General features: G+C 42.1%; 1 protein-coding gene across 1 annotated transcript in view; it reads right to left on the bottom strand.

The window, feature by feature from the left end:
* meis1a (Meis homeobox 1 a) overlaps positions 1-19,124 on the bottom strand; it is a 76,103-nt gene that overhangs the window by 37,901 nt on the left and 19,078 nt on the right. The window contains exon 8 of the mRNA XM_049572556.1: positions 3,932-4,077. Within this exon, the coding sequence (XP_049428513.1) occupies positions 3,932-4,077 (146 nt within the window). The remainder of the gene's footprint in view (positions 1-3,931; positions 4,078-19,124) is intronic.

Here is a 19,124-nt window from a genome sequence, read left to right on the forward strand (position 1 = left end):
TCACGACTGGGATTTTCAGCTCTGGGCCGGCCCTCCCACTTTTACTGGACGATTCATTTCAGCTTCACGCTCATAAAAAATCATATTTCCCTTTAGAGGTGCTTACGCTCTCACTACTTGAATGATTGGAAATGGATTTATTTTCTATGCTGATAAACATAAAGATATTAATATAAAGCCTGGTGGGAATGACTCTTGTTCTAATCCGTCAGACACGGCTGCCTGGGTAAACCCCCGCAGGCAGACCTGTGATTTACAGGTACACTGTGATACTAATGAGCAAAGAGTTTGTATCAGAGTTTGATTGTGTCCCATTCTTAATGAGTGGGCTATCAAGAGATTAGAAAACAGCTGCTAACGTGATTTATTGTTGATCAACTATTATGAGGCAGCTCAGCTGAGACCCCTGATTGGCTGGTGCACACTTAACTATAAGGCTAGATGGAAAGAAATTGAGCAAACAATGGGAAAAGGAATACCAGTTAACACAACCATTGGAGACCCCTAACTATCCGCCCAGCTCTTATGCCCTCTATACTAATAAACTTTGGTACGACATCAAGTTTGATGTGTGCAGATTGTACGATGGCCGTTTACTACTGAATCGCAGGTTACGACGTACGTCAATATGCAGCGTCATCAGCGTGCACTGCATCAGCGTACGTCATCCATCTGCGCCACCATAGGTAGCTTGCTCACCTGGAAGTTGCAGTTCCTCCACAGTTTCCTTCCATGCAGCGTCATTTTCCTGGCGGTCATGATAGCAGCGGGAGGAAACATCAAATCAACAAGGCTTCTGCTGCCACAGCTCCACCAAACTTTCCTCTTTCTGGGAGTTCCACACACTTCTTTTTGTTCGCTTTACCTCCATGCCAAGCGATCATTTGTTTGGGTTTAGCGCCGGTGTCGCCCGGTGACACCGGCAGAATTTTATCTCAGGTTATCTTTGGTCGCAAGACGTTGACAACAGCCGTCCTTGAACCTGTCTCACAGTGCGACGTAATACCACTGTTTTAGAGCCACGACCAAAGATATCGCCACATGTTCAATAACTCCCATTATCACGCCATCTTTTGTCTTAATAAATAACGCAGTAGGCTGTAATAAGTAATAAAAATTAAGTTCATTGCAAACATGGAATGAAACACAAACATTTTCACTTAAGGAAGGCAGCAGATATTTTAAGATGGTTTGCATATGACCCAGAATTCATACCTTGTAAACACTGACAAAAATATTTAAAGATTGGATCTCCAATGGGCTAAGGGCACACTGCACTCTCATGAAGTCAGGTATCGTGAAGAGTTTTCAGGAACTTAAGGACAAATCTAATTTACAAAACCGGGAAAGGAAAATACATTTAGAGTTAAAACAAGGTGTGAAACTGAGTGTCACACAAGGAGAATGGGAAGAGATACTTGGAAAATGGAAATGGAAAAGTACAAGCTCTCACCTCCAATTAGACTTTGTTTGTTTTTTTAAGTCAACGTTTTAATCTGTAAGATCTTCTCGGGCCACTTCATTCATTTATCTTGTATTATGAATTAGTGTGAGGCCGGGGCGTCGGTGGCTTAGTGGTAGAGCAGGCGCCCCATGTACAAGGCTGTTGCTGCAGCGGACCGGGTTCGACTCCAGCCTGTGGCCCTTTGCTGCATGTCACTCTCTCTCTCTCTCCCCCTTTCAGGCTTGACTTTCATATCAATTAAAAGCTAAAGTGCCCAAAAAAATCTTAAAATAAATTAGTACGAGACTGTTGCAGTTGGACCTCATTAGATTAGTGTTGTGTATTTAACCATCAAGTTCTAATAAAATGTGTTTAATTTGTCAAACAACAACAAAATCATCATAATTCTTGAGTGCATTTGAGCCTGGTCATTGTGGATAAGAAAATGCATAGTTAATGTACTTGAAGATAAGATTTTGGGAGGCAGGTAAATGGAAGAAGTCTCACGAAGACTCTGAAACCAGAGGCCTGTACCACAAGGCAGGATTTGGAGTTAGCGAGGTAACACCAGGGTTAAAGAGGAACTATTACACTCATTTTCTTCTGTATCTCTGCATCTTTGCACCGTCTCGTTACAGAATGACCACAACGGAGATTAACAGCATTTTGTGAAAAATCAGCAATAAAAGTTTCTAAATGATCCGATATCAAGGACAAACTAACCACATCAGCAACAAAAATTACACGTCAACTGACAAAGAACATTCCTCCAGTGTAAAATCACTCCTGTCCTCCTGTCAGGACGCCTCTGAGGAGCCCACAGGTGAAATACCTGGACCACAGCAAAGGTCAAAGGTCATTACCCCGCACTGAATGTCCCCAGGTTGTAAGCAGGGTGGGACAGTCGGGGGTGAAAAGGTCAACACAACTTCAAAGTGGACAGAAATGTCAGCAACTGGAACTCTTCAACTACAGCGGTTCTTTTTGGGAATAACTGACAGCACTGTGAAGGATCATTTTGTCCATCCTACATTTGATTGGTTTAGTTACACAAACACTGACTGAAACTGCAATATGGCCAGGTGCAATATCCAAATCACAGGAGCCTTTTTGATAAAGGTCAAATGTGTCACAATATACAATTATGAATGCGGCCTACAAATCATATTCCAGACACAAAGGAACATGCTTGGTTGGTACAGACCCCGACAAAAATCACATCATCATTTTTATATTTTTTTCAGTGCAAGTTAAAATGCAAAATCAACTTTACTGACTAAAATTGTGACTCATCATGATATCTGTCAAAAATAATCTCAATATTGCTTTTTTGCTTATCATGCAGCCTTTTTCCTGAATAAATTCACTTCTAAGAGAGATGTGAGGTTGCATTTTAGGGCGCTTTCACACCTGCCCTGTTTAGTTCGGTTCAGTTGAACTCAAGTTGGTTTGCCCCCTCAGTGCGGTTCGATTGGGCAGGTGTGAACACAGCAATCACACTCAGGTGTGAACACACCAAAATAACCGGACTGAGACCTTCTTGAAGAGGTGGTCTCAGTCTGATTACAAAGGAACTCTGGTGCGGTTGGTTTGTGGTGAGAAGGTGTTCCGACCTGGATGTGAAGCAACTGCAGTCACATGACACATTGTTTGGGTTAAACATGAGCATGTTACAGTCCTGGAGGATTATTAATGTGCACCTCCTCCTGTACTGCCTTAATATGCACATTCAGCACATCCAATGCATCAAAACATTGTTTTCTAGTTGGAGCCGCGTTTGCCTCGTTTTCAAACTGTATGCTTTGACTAAAATGAACAATGACAGCAATATAGTCCACGATGAGCAGCGCTAAAATCAACCTGCGTAGTTGTCCCTCCATTGTGACATTAGAAAGTGTCACATTTATCTTGCAAGTGTACTCTTCTTCAACGTTTGCTTTACTTCCTGGATTTTTCCCACATGGAAATTCTGACCAATCAAGAGCAGCTTTCTCACACAAGGCATTTGATCTGGTCCTCTTGTAAATGCTGCCGTGAGAACACCAACCAACTCTAGGCAATTATACAACTTTGGAACAACACAAGTCCCTGATTCAGACCAGAGGAGACCACTCTAGGGCTGACAGCAGCCTGAGACACTGGAAGTCAAGCGCATATTATTTTTGGCCTTCTAAGCTGTAACAGCATATTAATTACTAATAATTATTAAAAAAAAGTTAAATGGAGTTGTGTTTTCTGAGGAGAGACTAGATGACAAAGACTTCTCAGTAACTTCTATGAACCCAACAGGTTTAAAGATGTCCGTGTAGACGACCCACAGCAGCAACAGGATTGTTGTGACTACACGTCTACACAACAACACCATAACACTCAACGTGGCATCACACTAAGCATTCCACCTGCCGATAACCTGGACCACATGATTTAATCTCTACTTCCTCACTATACTGAGCAGCTCAATGATGTGGATGAGGCTGATGAATTTACCGTCAGGTGCTGAAAAAGCCAGGCTCTCAGGATGTTGGTGGCCACTTTGGGGAAGATGCCTCTTTTTTTGTTGTGCAGTTTGTCTCTGTCGGGGTCGTCGTCGTCTCCTGTGCTGGGAGAAGCCACACCGTTATCCAGGCAGTCACCTGAGCAACACAGAGAAGACAGAAACTTTATTTTACAGACACGAAACAGATGTTACCGTACATACTGTACCGAACATGATGGGCTGGATGGTACCTTATCTGACCAACCTCAACAATTTCATCCAGACATAAATCCCATCGTAATAATATTTACAATATACTGTAGCTTGAACACATTTTCTTCACATATATTTTTTCATCTTGTGTATAAAGAAGCCTAAAATACACAGATTTGTTTTTATTTGTTTAAGGGAATACCTTAACTAGAAAATTACAATTTGTAAATCAATGTCATGCTGTGTTTCCTTGAATTTGTTAAGAAAACTTTGTTTTTCTCGCATGGTGAACTGCAAATATATTAATTCACTGATTGATAGGCGAGCACGTTTATCCCTTTAAAATGAATCCTGCAGGCGGCCGCGACGTAACACTGTTCACATCCTACACACTGTATATATCGATCTAAAATAAGAACCATAATAGCTAGAGCGTTCTTTCTTTTTGTAGCAGAAAACTAAGGCTTCTGTCTGTCCTGTCGTCACGTTATTGCCCCATGTTAGCTTACCTTACGTGCCGTGTAAACTGTGGAGCTACATTTGTTTCTTTATTATTCAATCAAACAGTAGGTTTTGCAGTCAAAAAAAGATTTGAGAGCAAAAGTATCAATACTGAAAGTAAAAAATGATTGATTAAAAAAATGCAAATCCGAAAGATTTGCTTGCGAGTCATTTTTTTCTGTTTGCAAGTCAAAAAGTTTTGCGAGTAAAAAGTTGAACCTGGTGGGCGGGGCCTAAACTGAAAGCTGTAAGACACAGCTCTATTGACCAGTCTCGATCGGAATGACAGCTTGCAAAGCAACATGGGAGTTCTGTAGTTCACGGGGAATTCAGTGCAAGAGCTGTGGCGAAAATCAATGAGCAGGTATGTTTATACATAAATAATAATAACAAGAATGTTTTATTTGAACTGGTGCATGTAGATTGCTTTTGTTTAGCCAGGGCGGTCAATACCGTCGATGCCCCGGGGTGCAGCAGTAATGCCGACTGTCGAGGGTTTCCAGAGGGAGAGAGGGAATCGTGGGTGTGGCCCGCTCTGTATGTAGCCACGTCAAAACCACCAATAGAAACTCCTCTGTCATCCATCAGCGTAGGCCCCGCCCATTAAGTGCAGTTGAACTCGCAAACAAAACCTTAACTTGCAAGCAAAGAGGACTGATTTATAAGCAAAATGATCACACGTTTTTACTTACAAACTTGATTTTTGATTGCAGTTCAAGAAATATGCTCTCAAAACAGTTTTATATGATTGCAACAAAAAGACACAAAAATACCTCCATAGCAAACGTCGTATTTCGCTGTAATTACGCTGGTATTTTCTCAGGAATTTCCCTGTAATGGCCTTGGGGGGCTGTCGTTCACATAATCCTGTACACTGTATGTATTGATCTAAAAGAAAAACCATAATAGCTAGAACATTTATTCTTCTGTGGCAGAAAGCTGAGGCGTCTATCCTCCCCATCATCATATCATGACCTTACATTACGCGCTGTGCTAACTTGGTATTTTGGCGTAGTTTCACTGGTATTTTGCGTAATGGACGTGGAAGATTGTTGTTTGCATGATCCTGTGTCTATCTAAAATATAAACTACAATTGCGGGAACATTTATTCACTTTGTGACAGAAAGCTAAGGCTTCAATCTTTCCTGTCATCTCAACATTGCCTTATGTTACTTTGTAGTATTGTAGTAAATGTAGTATTTCACCATGATAATGCCAAAATATCCCTGGAAATTTCCCTTTAATGGCCACAGGAGATTGTTGTTTGCATAATCCTGTACACATATCAATCTAAAATTAAAACCATATCAGCTAGAAAATTATTTTCTGCAGCAGCAGCCGCACAAAGCTAAGGCTTCTGTCTGTCCTGTTGTCCTGAGTTAGGTGTGGTGCAAAACCATGTGACAATGCACCGTGGCATCAGAGGAATGAATGATGCATCTATCATAACACCTGCGCACTCTGCTAAATTAACCTTGTGTGTTTGTTTACTGACTGTTTTTTACTGTCCACCCCTGGGGAACAGTAAAGATTTATTCTATTCTACTCAACTCTAAATAATGCACATAGTTCAAATACCTCCTGCAGTGTTAAGGAATATTTTGTTTAAGTTTCTACATTTAAAAATCTTTTGTCTCAATATGTTTTGTGTTTTTATTTTGTAAAAACTGATGAAAAAACATGTCAGATTTTTGTCATTTTATCATTGTAAAAGACACCTCATTAGAAGCAGACACATACAAAATAAAACTCACAAAAACTGTCGCGGTTCATCTATCCACTGTTCCAACAATCACCAACTCTGGTTTGGTTGAAATAAACTCTTAATTTACCCATTCAGATGTGAAAGTATGCACCTCCATGCACACTAACATTACCATTTATGTAAAGGGAGTCTGGTGGGTTTGGTGATGACATTTTCAGGGGTGAAAAGGATCCTACTCTTTAACAAAGGGTCTATCTCTGTAGGGATCCTTTAGACACTTAATAATCTGAGCCTGTCAGCGGCAAAAACTAACTCGCTAATTGGATGTACACTGATGATGCACAAATGCCCTGAGAGGTTACACTGCAGTCTGTTTTGCGGCTGCCGGCAGCAGCAGTCTCACTCAATGCTGGATCAGTTTCAGTTTTCGCATTCGTCACTTAGACACAAAAACATGGGAGAACAGGGTCCAGGTTAAAAAAGTAACAAAGCTACCCTTTAACCTAAAAAAACAGAGGGAAAACTCGTTGGGGTTTTCACAACAAAGAGCACATTGGCCGATCACTGAGTATTCCTGGTAGGTTTCGGTATATATATTTACTATATTTGCCTGTGGTTGCAGAGCCCTGGCCAGCTAGCTAACATTAGCACATTTCACTCAGTGCACATGAGGCCTCTCAGCACTCTTCTAGCCATTAAAGGCGCCGAGCAAACACATGCCTTTTCTCGTGTACTTTCCCTGCACAGATTTCCCCAGTTGATGAGGGGATTCAAACTGGTGACCCTGCAGTCCCTCTGGCCTGCCCTGCTCCGTAACCCTCTCTGTGCCCCACCATCCCCCCGCAGCTTTTGGATCGTGGCACATAATGCAGCATTTCAACTGAAAACCACTAAAAGCTGCCGGGCCCGGTGTTTTTACTGCACTTTCTCTGCCTGTTTAATGAGGCTCATTTTCTCCTCAGTGTTTTTAACAGCGCCGGGCCAAGGTTAGGGCGACAGTCCCCGGCAGCCTGCAGCAGGCGCTCCAGGCCCTGCCGCCCTGCCTAGAGTCAGCCGAGGACCAACCAGGGCCTCCCTCTGCCTGAACAGAGGCAGGATTCTGCCGCGCAGCAGAGCCTGAAAAGGTGGAAATAATCATAAAAATGATGCGTAACTCCATAAACAAGCTCTCAGCCTCATTAGGCTGAACCGCAAGCTCCCCGAGGCTGATTTACGCTCCACCCCTCCACCCGCACTCCCTCTCTCCTTGGAGAGCCAAGGAAAGAGAGGTCCGACCCAACCTGCTAATGGTTTGTGACAACTCGGCTTCACAACAACCTGTGAACTGGCGGAGAAGGGGAGGAGGACTGTGGGCGATGAACATTTAGAGGTGGAGGAGGCTTCAGTCAAAGCTTCATTTTCTGATCACAGCCGGAAATACTGAAAAACTGCTGTACAGTCGGCCATGTGTGAAGTCAGATAACAGGCAGATACACAAAGAACAGATGAGGAAAAGTGTGACATTCACAACCAGCCAACAATGCTTTCAAATATTCTCTTACAGGTCACCTACCCACAAGTTGTCTTTCCATTTAAATGTTGCAAGAATTTTGAGCAAATTTCTTTATTTTCTGCAAAATTAAACATGAATTAGTGCTTGTCTTCATCACCTGCTTTAATGCAAATATATCCAAGAGAACATGTCGATATTAGGGAAAAAACAAGGGAAAAAAATCTAAAACTAAAATCCATTCATCTCACAGCAACACACGATCACACCCTGCTGTTGTCAGCCTTTGGTGCATCTTCTGTTTTTAAACTTTGCCACCTCAGCCAAGAAAAGGTGATCTCATCCTTTAGCGGTCACATATCAATGGTTTAGCCAACGAAGCAACATGTTTAAGGTAAAGAAAAGATTGTTAGTGACATCAGTCGACTGTCACGTGTAAGGATGTAACGATATGGAAAATTTGATATCTCGATTATAGTGACCACATTATTGCGGTAAACGATAATATTGCGATATTTTTTTAAGCGCTGTAAAATGTCAAAAAAATAGATACATTGAAATAACTTCACTAAATCTTGTAACTTCCTTATCATACTAAAATGTTAACAGCCAAAATCTTATATGAAAATGAAACTTTCACATTAAAGGGGCAAGGGATTGGCACAGCAACAGAAAATTTTATTTTAAATTAACAAAATATGTAAACACATTACAAGCAAAGCTTATCTGTCTGGTGCATCTTAACAGTCAGCAAAATATGTAAACAATTTATATATTAATTATTTATTTATTAGCACGAGAGGAACAATATATATTAAACAAAACAATGCAAGAGTAGAACAAAAGACGTACAATATATAGAATAGATATCACAAATGTGCAGGAGAAACCAAGAACACCCTAAGGGCAATGGTCATCATTACACAAATAATTCACACACTAGAAGTGTGCATGTGAGTCAGAGGATTACCTGTATGAGAAAAGGAGTGCGTGCTCTCGGTCAAAGGTTAACATGACAGCGTTTTATGTTGTTTCCTTGAGCTTATGTCGAGAAAGCATAACTGGCTGTCTATATCGATTCTAGCTCGCCATACAGTAACCATAATCACAGTGATTCAATCATAGTTGATCTCAATTAGCGTTACGTTACGTCGGTTTATATTCTGTCGGCTCCACTCAGTGTTTACAGCTCTGTTTCGTTTTGAAACACTTAACGTTAGCAACATAGCTGCTAATACGGCTATTAGCTACTCAGCTAGTAGCTCCTAAGTGTCTTAAATGAAAACAGAAAACCTAGTTGCCGTTTAGGAGGACAGATACGGCTCAAATGTCCCGTATACGTCGAGAGTTACACATTATGACAATCTCAGTAAACCGAAGTCCCTCACACAATAACTGATGTTTGCATAGCATAACTTGCATTGGCTGTAAAGTTGTGGACGATGGACACGGAGATGAGCCAGCAGATTTGTAGTGTTGCTACCCTTCGCAGCAACTTTCTTTCTGCTTGTTCTGCACACAGGATAGTTGTCCTCCACCAGCTGTCCCTCGGCATTCTTCAGAAACCCAAAGTACGCCCAGACCTCAGACTTTGTGCGTTTATTTGGGGGGAAAATGTCCTGAGTGTCGCTATCACCACCACTCCGCCATGTTTTCATTTTGTGTTTACACATGCTACGCATTCACGTAGCACCTGCATCGCGAGACTTGAATGAGGCTGTTATTACATATCCTGATAATCCACCGCAATAATGCAATTAATTTAAACATAAACAGTAATTCTTACCGTGTGAAAATTAACTGAGATTTACCGTAATATCAGTAATCGTTACATCCCTAGTCATGTGACGGGACCTGAACAGTCTCCTGAGTCAAAGTCCTGTGCGTGTTGGACCCATCCACCTCCCCGTGTCCTAAGCAGATTTTTTTGTTCTTTATACTGCGCCTGTTGCTCTGACCATTTAATAACCAAGTGGATGGGGTTACACTGAAGTTGGTTGTAAGCTCTGTGCATTTCATACAGACACTAAAGACTGCAATGTGCATCAGTATCTGACGCTGAGGGCCTCTGACTAGCCGCTGTTTTTTTCTGCCTGTGAGAACATGCTGGCCAACAGTAATATTATTGCAATATTTTTATTTAGTCTTTAAGTTTCTGGCATTTCTGTTTAGATTATTATTCATGAAAGATTGAAAATGTGTAAAACTTTATTTAATTATCGCCTTGTGGTTCTATGGCACCGCAAACCCATTAAGTTTACATCCATGTCTTTCAAAACATGGACGCTTCACACACATCTTCAACCCGGCAGCACAAAAGATCTTCACAATCAGCAGTTTCAAGGTGGACACCAAAGATTAATGTCCCCAGTTTTGTCTCTCCTTCTGTTCCTGAGATATGGCGTGGAGTAATGGCCAAAAAAGTGTTTTGTGCAGAACATTATGATGTCACAGTGAAGTTGACCTTTGACCTTTTGGATACAAAATATCATCACATCATCATTTTATCCCATTAGATATTTGTGTGAAATGTTGCTATCATGAGCGTCTGAAGAGGCATATTGTGTGTTGTCACAGTGAACGTTGACTTTAAACCGCCAAAATCAAATTCGTCCAAGTTGATGTTTGTGCCAAATTTGAGGAAACTTCTTAAAGGACTTTTTAAGATATTGCATTCACGAGAGTGAGACTGACGCAAGGTCACAGTGACCTTTGACAACCAAATTCTAATCAGTTCATCGTTGAGTCCAGGTGAACGTTTGTGCCAAATCTGAAAAAAATCTCTCGAGATGAGGTCACAGTGACTTTTGACCTATGACCTACAAAAATCTAATCATCCTAATTCATCCTTGAGTCTACGTGGACTTTTTAAATTGTCTCAAGGCGTTCCTGAGATACTGTGTCCATGAGAATGGGACGGACAACCTAAAATCATAATGCCTCCAGCCACGGCTGTCGCAGGCACGGAGGCATAAAAAAAAAAGGCAGGACGTTGGAAATAAAACTATAACTACAAGGACTTTTGGCGGGAAACCAGAGCAGTATCTAGAAGCATTAAAATGAGAATGTCCTCTCGAAGAAGGCGCGTGGATCTTTATCTCCCAGCCAATGAGAATGAACAATTAGGGCCTGCTAGGATCTGTCCTGAAAAGCGCTACATAAATCTGGTGTATTATTATTATCATTATTAAAACAACCGGCTGATAAAACACTTTGATGGTGGGACGCTGCAGCTGCAGTTTCATGTTCAGGTGTCTTTTTGTTGTAAATCAAGAAAAACTGAGTGAGTATATCCACTACACTCTGCGACTCAGGAGGTTTCACTCCACCAAATCTTTGCTAAATGCACTTTAAACATGCCAAAAAAAAGTTTGCCAGAGGAACATCAAGTGTTCTCCCAGCAGTCATTGTGTTCTGTTTGCACCACATGATGAATCTCTGTCTGCTCTGCACATGTGACATAGAGAAAAACAAACGCATGAAGCCGTCGAGTCGTGCCGCCTGCCTGCCTCCTCCATCGCTGCGCTTTTTAAGAACTGTTTGTACAAAATTTTATTATCCGTGGTCTGTTGGAGGAACGCTCACTGGAGAGAGGGAGAAGGAGAGAGTCTTTATTTTCCACCACATTTCCACTACAGACCATTTCTCCTCTGCTGGCGACGGTGGGAGGGGTCAGATGAATAAAAGCCAATCCAACGCTCTAATAACGGTGACCTCACTGCTGAGGTCAGACCTGGAATAAAAACACCGAGACCGAAGGACTGAGATGAAACTGAACGTATCCAGCTGAGAGATTTTAAAGACACATAGCAGGCTGGAGGGGCTCTAGATACACCGTATGGCCAAAAGTATGTGGACGCTGGAACACAGGCCTCCACTCATCTGGTTTCAGGCTCTCCACCAGATGTTTGAACCCGGCTGCACCAGAGCATTAGTGAGGTCCAACACTGACGATGGGTGATCACGTCTGGCTCATAGACTGTGTTCCAGTTCATCCCAAAGGTGCTGGAAGTTGAAGTCAGAGCTCTGTGCAGGCCAGTCAAGTTCTTCCACAACATAAACACATTTCTTTATGGGGATGACACAAACTGTTGACACAAAGCTGGAAGAACTCTACTGTCTAAAATATCACTGCGTGCTGCAGCATTAAGATTTCCCTTCACTGGAACTGAGGGGCCCAAACCAGGAGAGACAGAACCAGATCACAAGGACACTAAAGTATGTGGACAAAGCTTTTTGGTCATATAACGCTCTACGACAACCATCCATAAACCTAAGCAAGTTCTGACTCCTTCTGAAAGCTTCACCGTTGTAGTCATAAACAAAACACTGCACCACTGAATCTTAAAAGTGTGGGATTTATTTTGGTTCACTTCACTGCCTTCACCTGCACAGCTGTAGAATCTGAGGATATCTGATTGGACGTTTTGTAGTTCGTCCTTCTGTGGTAGAATGTAACTACTAATTCTGAGGTATTTGTACTTTACTTAAGTATTTCCATTTTATGCACTTATACCTCTACTATTCTCAATGTTGAAGGCATTATTGTACGTTTTACTTATAAACTGTGCAAAATAATGGATGTAACTGCCAAAATGCCGAACCCTCAAGTTCGGCATTTTGACCATTGCCATCTTGGTTATTAGGAGCCAGTGACCTTATTTGAATGGGAGGGTGGAGCTGTGGAGGAGCGAGGGTTGGATCTGACTCAGACAGTAGTGACACCTTGCAGACAGTCTGTGGTGGTGGAAAAAAGTTTTCGGACACCCTTAAAATTTTACACAATCTCAAATATTCTCATGAAATATTTGTGGCAAAATCTTTTTTGTGTTTCAAAAGGTGTGGCTGCATTAGACAGATACAAACAAATACAAATTATATTGTTTTGTTTATTGTTCACAAGAAAAACTAACAAAACTAAATTCTTGACAGTTTCAATATGTCAGTTCTCAACATTGTCGGTATCAAAGTCAACAAATAACAGAGAATGTGTTCAAAACTGAACAAAAAATAAATAAACCATCACATCATCAAATTAATATTTAGTAGTCCTGCCACTGGCACGTAGTAGAGCTCTAATCCTGGCTGGCATGTTCCCCACGAGCCTTTCACACTGTTGAGGGGTAATCTTGTCCCATTCTTCTTGAATTACTGCTTTTAATTCTTCTAAATTCTTTGGTTTATGCTTTGAAACAGACCTTTTGATAATCCACCACAGATTTTCAATGGGGCTCATGTCCGGGGATTGAGCTGGCCACTCTAAGACCTGGATACTGTGCTCCTGCAGCCAAGTTCTACTGGCCTTGGATGTGTGGCAAGGGCATTATCTTGTTGAAACATCCAGTTTTTACCTCGACGGAACAGTGCACGCGCAGAAGGAGCATGTGGGTTTGGAGAATGGTACAATGTAGAGTTCAATGTGCCATCACAGACAGTGAGATGACCAACACCAGCAGCACTCATGCATCCCCAAACCATGATACTGCCTCCACCATGCTTGACAGTAGGTACTGTACATGCTGGCCTGGCCTTCTGCGTACCCTCACATTAGTAGGAGGAAGATAAAGCTGGAAACTGGACTCATCTGACCACAAAATCTTCTTCCAGTTCCTGGCTGTCCAGTTCTTGTGTGCCTGGGCCCAACGACGCCGGGCTAACCTCTGTCTCTCATTGATCAGGGGCTTCTTGATAGCCTTGTAGGACCTTAAGCCATGATCTAAAAGTCGGCCACGTACAGTGCGGGTGGAACACTGGACACCAGTTTGGCTTGACCACTGCTGCTGAAGCTCCTGTGATGTCATTCGCGGTTTTGCCTGCACATGCGGATCAGGATGCGGTCATTTCTTGCTGAAGAAACCCTTGGGCGCCCAGATCTTGGTTTGTCTTCCAAGCTGTTGGTTTCTGTATTTCTGTAGAGTGTATCCAACTGCTGAAGGACTGCATCTGCACTTCCTGGCTATCTGGCGGCAGCTGTACCCTTCCTGGCTGAGAATCTTTATCTTCAGGCGTGTTTAGGTTAGGTTAGGTTCCTTGTTTTAGCCATTTTTGTGTCTGAAGAACTTTCAAATGTGCTGGCTTTATGTAGACACGAAGCTTGGCAACAAAAATTGTGTCTTTTAATAAAAAGAACGACCTTCATCACTGGTACCAAAATGACCCAATGCTCAAAATTTCTTATGTATTTTTATGGAATCAATCAATTTTAAGTTTTTAATGGCTTTTTTAGGATTTATTTAGTATTTTGGCTGTGACTGTACTAAAAGAAATTGCACTTGAAGACCTAAGAGTGATTCTTAATGCAATATTTCACAAATGCATGGGGTGTCCGAAAACTTTTTTCCACCACTGTATGTATGTGTGTATATATATATATATATATATATATATATACACAGTTACTTTGCAGATTCATATAAATATAAAATATAAATAAACTAACAAAAAAATTGTATTATTTTAAATTAAGATCTATAAAGTAGTTGAAATTAGCGCCACCTTCACCAGCTCCAACATTAGTGATACTTTCACTAATTATAATCAGCTGATAATATAGATATTATTCTGACATGTATTCTGCATAATCATTACTTTTAATTTTGGTACTTTATATTGATGCTAATATACTTTTAATTTCATATGAATTTGAATGCAGAACTTTTACTTGTGACAACGCACTTCTACACTGTGTTATCACTTTTACTTAAAGTTCCAGTGTGTAGGGTTTAGGGGGATACATTGGCAGAAGTATGACATAATAAGTATGTTTTCTTCAGTGTATAATCGGCTCAAAATAAAAATCATTGTGTTTTCGTTACCTTAGAATCAACTGTTTCTACAGTGGTAGATCAGCCACTATGTAGCTGGCAGCCCCTCAGCGATGAGCAACATCAGAAAACCAAGACTTTTTAAAATGAAACTGTGATTCAGTGTTTTTAATTACTGTGTCCGTTTGTTCTGGAGAGATCTCTGCAGATAATTCAGCTCCCCATAAAAACCTCCTAAACGTCTGGATAAGAAGTTGCTGAGTGGGCGGCCCGTCTGTGACATGCCAAACAGGGTAGAAGAAACACTGATTTGTCACATGTTTTCACCGGGTACATTTCTTTTGGAGAAGAAGAGACCTCTTCGGATTTGTTAGGTACCATCATGCCTGTATGGAGACCAGACCCAAGACATGCATGCTCCTGCTATGACTGGAGAGGATGCACAAAGTGTTGGGCCGATGGATACACTGTGTGTTAAGAAAAAGTTCCAGTAAGTAACTCCCCCTTAAAACCACAAACTGTCTTTTTACATTTCTGTTTGTGTACGGATTAAAGAAACAAGATAGTGTGTGAATCAGTGAGCTGTAGAACGGCTGTTAGGTGTATTTTTGAACTTTGGATCAAGCTCAGTTAGCTGCTTTTATGCTAAGCTAGGCTAACCACATCCTGGCAGCTGTTATTGATCCTTTCATCTCCCTCTTGGAAAGAAAGCAAACAAGCGTATTTCCCTCTTTCTTCAGTACACATTCACCGACAGAGAAAGCCCACTCAGAGTGACAGCATTATGGTGTTCTATGCAGTGTACATGTTTCTCTGTTTATCTTCTCCAGGATGGCAAATTAACACCGAGCACCGGCCAAATATGCTGTGGAGTTTGGCTGTGGCTTCTGAATTAGCCTACAGTTAGCAGATGTCATCTGACGTCCTGCTGAACTGAGGTTTTTCAGTAACGTCAAAGAAATCTCTTATTAACCACATTTGGCTCTGTCGCGGAGGTCAACTGAGGAGCTGGCTGTGTGTAAGTGATGTTTAAAGATCTACCAGCCAACAGAGAGCGAACTGAAGCAGCTTGAGGTCTGGACGCTGATACATCCAGTCAGAGTGAACATTCTGATGAAGCAGATTTGTTTCCAAATGGAGGTGTGACACAGTTTGTCTTTAGTTTCACAGACTGTGCTCCAAAACACCCGGAGTTGGACACTGACTTGATCTCTCTCATGCAGATTTCGTTATCCCTGACTAAAGTAACGACAGCTTCATATCCAACAAGCAACATGAGAATCAGACAGTTGCTGCACAAGTTGCTGATTTTGTTTGTTTTTCACTGATTAGACAGCTCCGACAGGAAACATTTCAAGCCACACTACAGTTACCAAGATGTTTCACTTAAAAAAACACAAACACAAATGTCAATCAAATGGCGGCGCTAGATAAAAAGTCTCTGGGGATCATGAATGTCTGCATAAAAATTTCATCTCAATCCATCAAGAACATGTTGAGATATTTTAGTCTGCACCACAGTGATCGACCAACTAACAGGCCGATTTTGCCACCTCTGGAGACGTGCTGCCATCGTGGCTAAAAACAATGATTATATGACATTAGCATTTAACAGCTACAGCTCCCATTATGCTGTAGGCATTCTGTCAAAGCCTCAACAGAGTTGTTAAAAGTTCATGAAATAACTGCAGTCTCTGGCTAAAAGATGCTTCTGTCGAGCGCAGCAGTAGATAGTCATTAATCATAGACGAAGCAGAAAACCTCAGGAACATGTTTGTTTCCAGAAAAAGCAGGGAAAGAAACTGTTAACGAGAAAAAACATTGTCTGGCTGAAGTTTGTGAAACAGAAACTAGCTTGGAAAAAAAACAGCCTAAAAGAGCTGAAGTCCAGCACACTAGTAGGACTGATGCATGTTGGGATTGTAAATGCTTGATTAAGAAAATCTCTTTGGAAATCAAACGCAGCCTTTTTGTGAAGGTCAAACTCTCAGGTGAACCCGGCAGCCCCCCCCCACACACACACACCGGTGTGAACCTGTAAATGTGGGCAGCACATAGAGAAACCACAGGACCTGTTTCAGTTGGCCCGCTAACAGATGCATGCTAACAGAACAGGCTGGACTGAGAGCAGCAGCATGAAGCCAGAGCTCCTGAGTGTGTGTGTGTGTGTGTGTGTGTAGTGTTTAAAGTGGAACTGCATTTAGCGTGTATTATTCAAGTGGCAACCGACGAGGCTGAAAAATAAAGCCAACGTGGAAGTGCCAAAAACTGCAGTTCCTCTAATGGCCACATGAGGGTGGCTCCAAAATCCAGTCAATCCCCATAGACGCCCAAACTCAAGTGTCCAACTTTAAAGCAGAAATACACGTTTACAGCCTGGTACAAGAACTGTTTTGGACTCTATAGCTAATTTCAACATTAACAACTGTACAGGGGGTGAATGTTTATATAATTCAACCGTTACATTTTATTAAGTCTTAACGTGACACATAATTAAGGGCGTAGCTGCTTTCGAGCGACAGGCTGTCTGCTAATAACGTCCTCTGCATCTCAGTCAGGATCCACCCTTCGCTCCTCCACAGCTCCACCCTCTTTCCCAAATATGGTCACTTCTGGCACCAAAAAAGATGGCGACAGATGAAAACCCAAAGTCGAGGCTTCAAAATGGGAGTCCACATCCAGTGGGTGACGTCACTGTAGCTACGTCCATTATTTTTACAGGCTAATTGGACTTAAGGACTAACTACAACCCCTTTGTGCCTTGCGCCTTACTGTGCGCCCAGATTGTGCACAGTATAACTGGGAAAAGTGTAATTGGTCACACCTTTAATGCACTTGCAACATGCACTTTAGATCATATGCAATAGATTGTTTGAATAGGACCCTTCATTTTAAGCCAAATCTGCATAGCTTGTTCAACGAGCCATCAAACAAACATCACCAGAGACAAGCTAACTAACAGAAGGCTAATTAGCTGCAGCACAATGAAGAACTCGCTCCTTATTCTTCAAATCTGCTGCTTAACTTGTGAGCTACAGTTTCCACAACAAGTCTATTACGTCGTCTCTCTGCAGACTCAACTGTCAAACACAGACACTGTAAAGCAGCATCTCTGATATTTCTCCAAAGATCTTCTTCTCCTTCCTTTCAATAAAATTAACATCAAAGTTAAACACCACTAAGATATTATTTTCGATTGCAAACAGGATTGACTAACTGGGACTAAAGTTGGACTTAAAGTGTGGACAGAGACATGATGCCATCCTAATGCTGTGCACTGTGTTTGTTTCTCCCCAGAGTCCTACAAGATTTGTCTTTTTTACTCAATATATAACTCTTGCACAAACAATACAACACATGTATTACTATCAAGATCACTACCCAGGTTTTATCTTGTGTGCTAAAGACTGGTATTAAAATTAAAGCCCCTACAAGGAACTTTCATTTTGAGTTGATTTTGGCGACCCTGTGAACAAAAGCGGTAGTGTTTTGCCGGAATGAAGCCTACATTTCCCATGAGCTCTAGCACGTATTGTTGTAAAGACGCTTACCTGCCTCGTGCATGTGTTTGTTTTGGGGATGAATGAAACATCAAGACAGGAAAACTTTGCCCCCACTCCTATCGGGGATCCCAGCTCACCTCTGCCGCGCCCCAGCTCCACCTCTCCGGCGTAAGCGCCACCGCCACCGGGGTAAATGCAGCGGTCGGCTGGTAAGGCTGAAGGCCTGTTTGGCGAGCACTTCCACGACTTCTTGGACTGAGTATGGAGCGGTGCCTCGCCTCTTTATTTCTCGGCACTCGCTGGACCCTGTCGACACCTGGCTGGTACCTGTCGTCGGCCCGGATGAGGTGTTCCAGCCCCGCGGCCCCTGCTCTCCTCGTCCCCGCTGGCACGGGGTGAATCTGCGCAACCTGCGCTCTCTGTGTGTGGCTCCCCGGACAGCTAACGCCGTGGACCCGCCGGCTCCTGCCAGGATTGGGCTGGTAAATGCTAGATCGCTAGCGAACAAAACGTTTATCCTGAAGGATTTCCTGACTTCCCGAGGATTGGATTTTCTCTGTGTGACTGAGACGTGGCTGACTGTTGGTGAGTCCAGTGCTTTCACAGAACTTTTACCCGATGATTGCTGCTATTTTCACTCCCCGCGGACGTCGGGTCGAGGAGGAGGAATAGCGACTATTTATAAGAGTCACTATAAATGTAAGCAGCTAGGTAAGATGACGTGTGCCGTCTGAGTGCCGTAAATCGCTTCGTCCTGGAAGCGACCTGGGGCGGACCCGGAGACAGTTTCCTGAAGGTATGGATATACACTGTATAGAAATAGCTTATCTTCACACCGATGGTCTCATTTGCTGTTGTAGGTCACGCACAGACATCAGCAGAAACCAGAGACTTTTGCATATCCAGTTAAAAGTTCCTTGTAGCGGCTTTAAGCAAAAAGAAATTGTGGGAATACTGAGGCATTTTTTCTCTAATTTCTGGATTTCCATTTTGAATTTTTCAAAATCAATTTGAAATAAAAGTGGATA

This window comes from Epinephelus fuscoguttatus, linkage group LG3, assembly GCF_011397635.1.
Source record: "Epinephelus fuscoguttatus linkage group LG3, E.fuscoguttatus.final_Chr_v1".
Lineage (NCBI taxonomy): Eukaryota > Metazoa > Chordata > Actinopteri > Perciformes > Serranidae > Epinephelus > Epinephelus fuscoguttatus.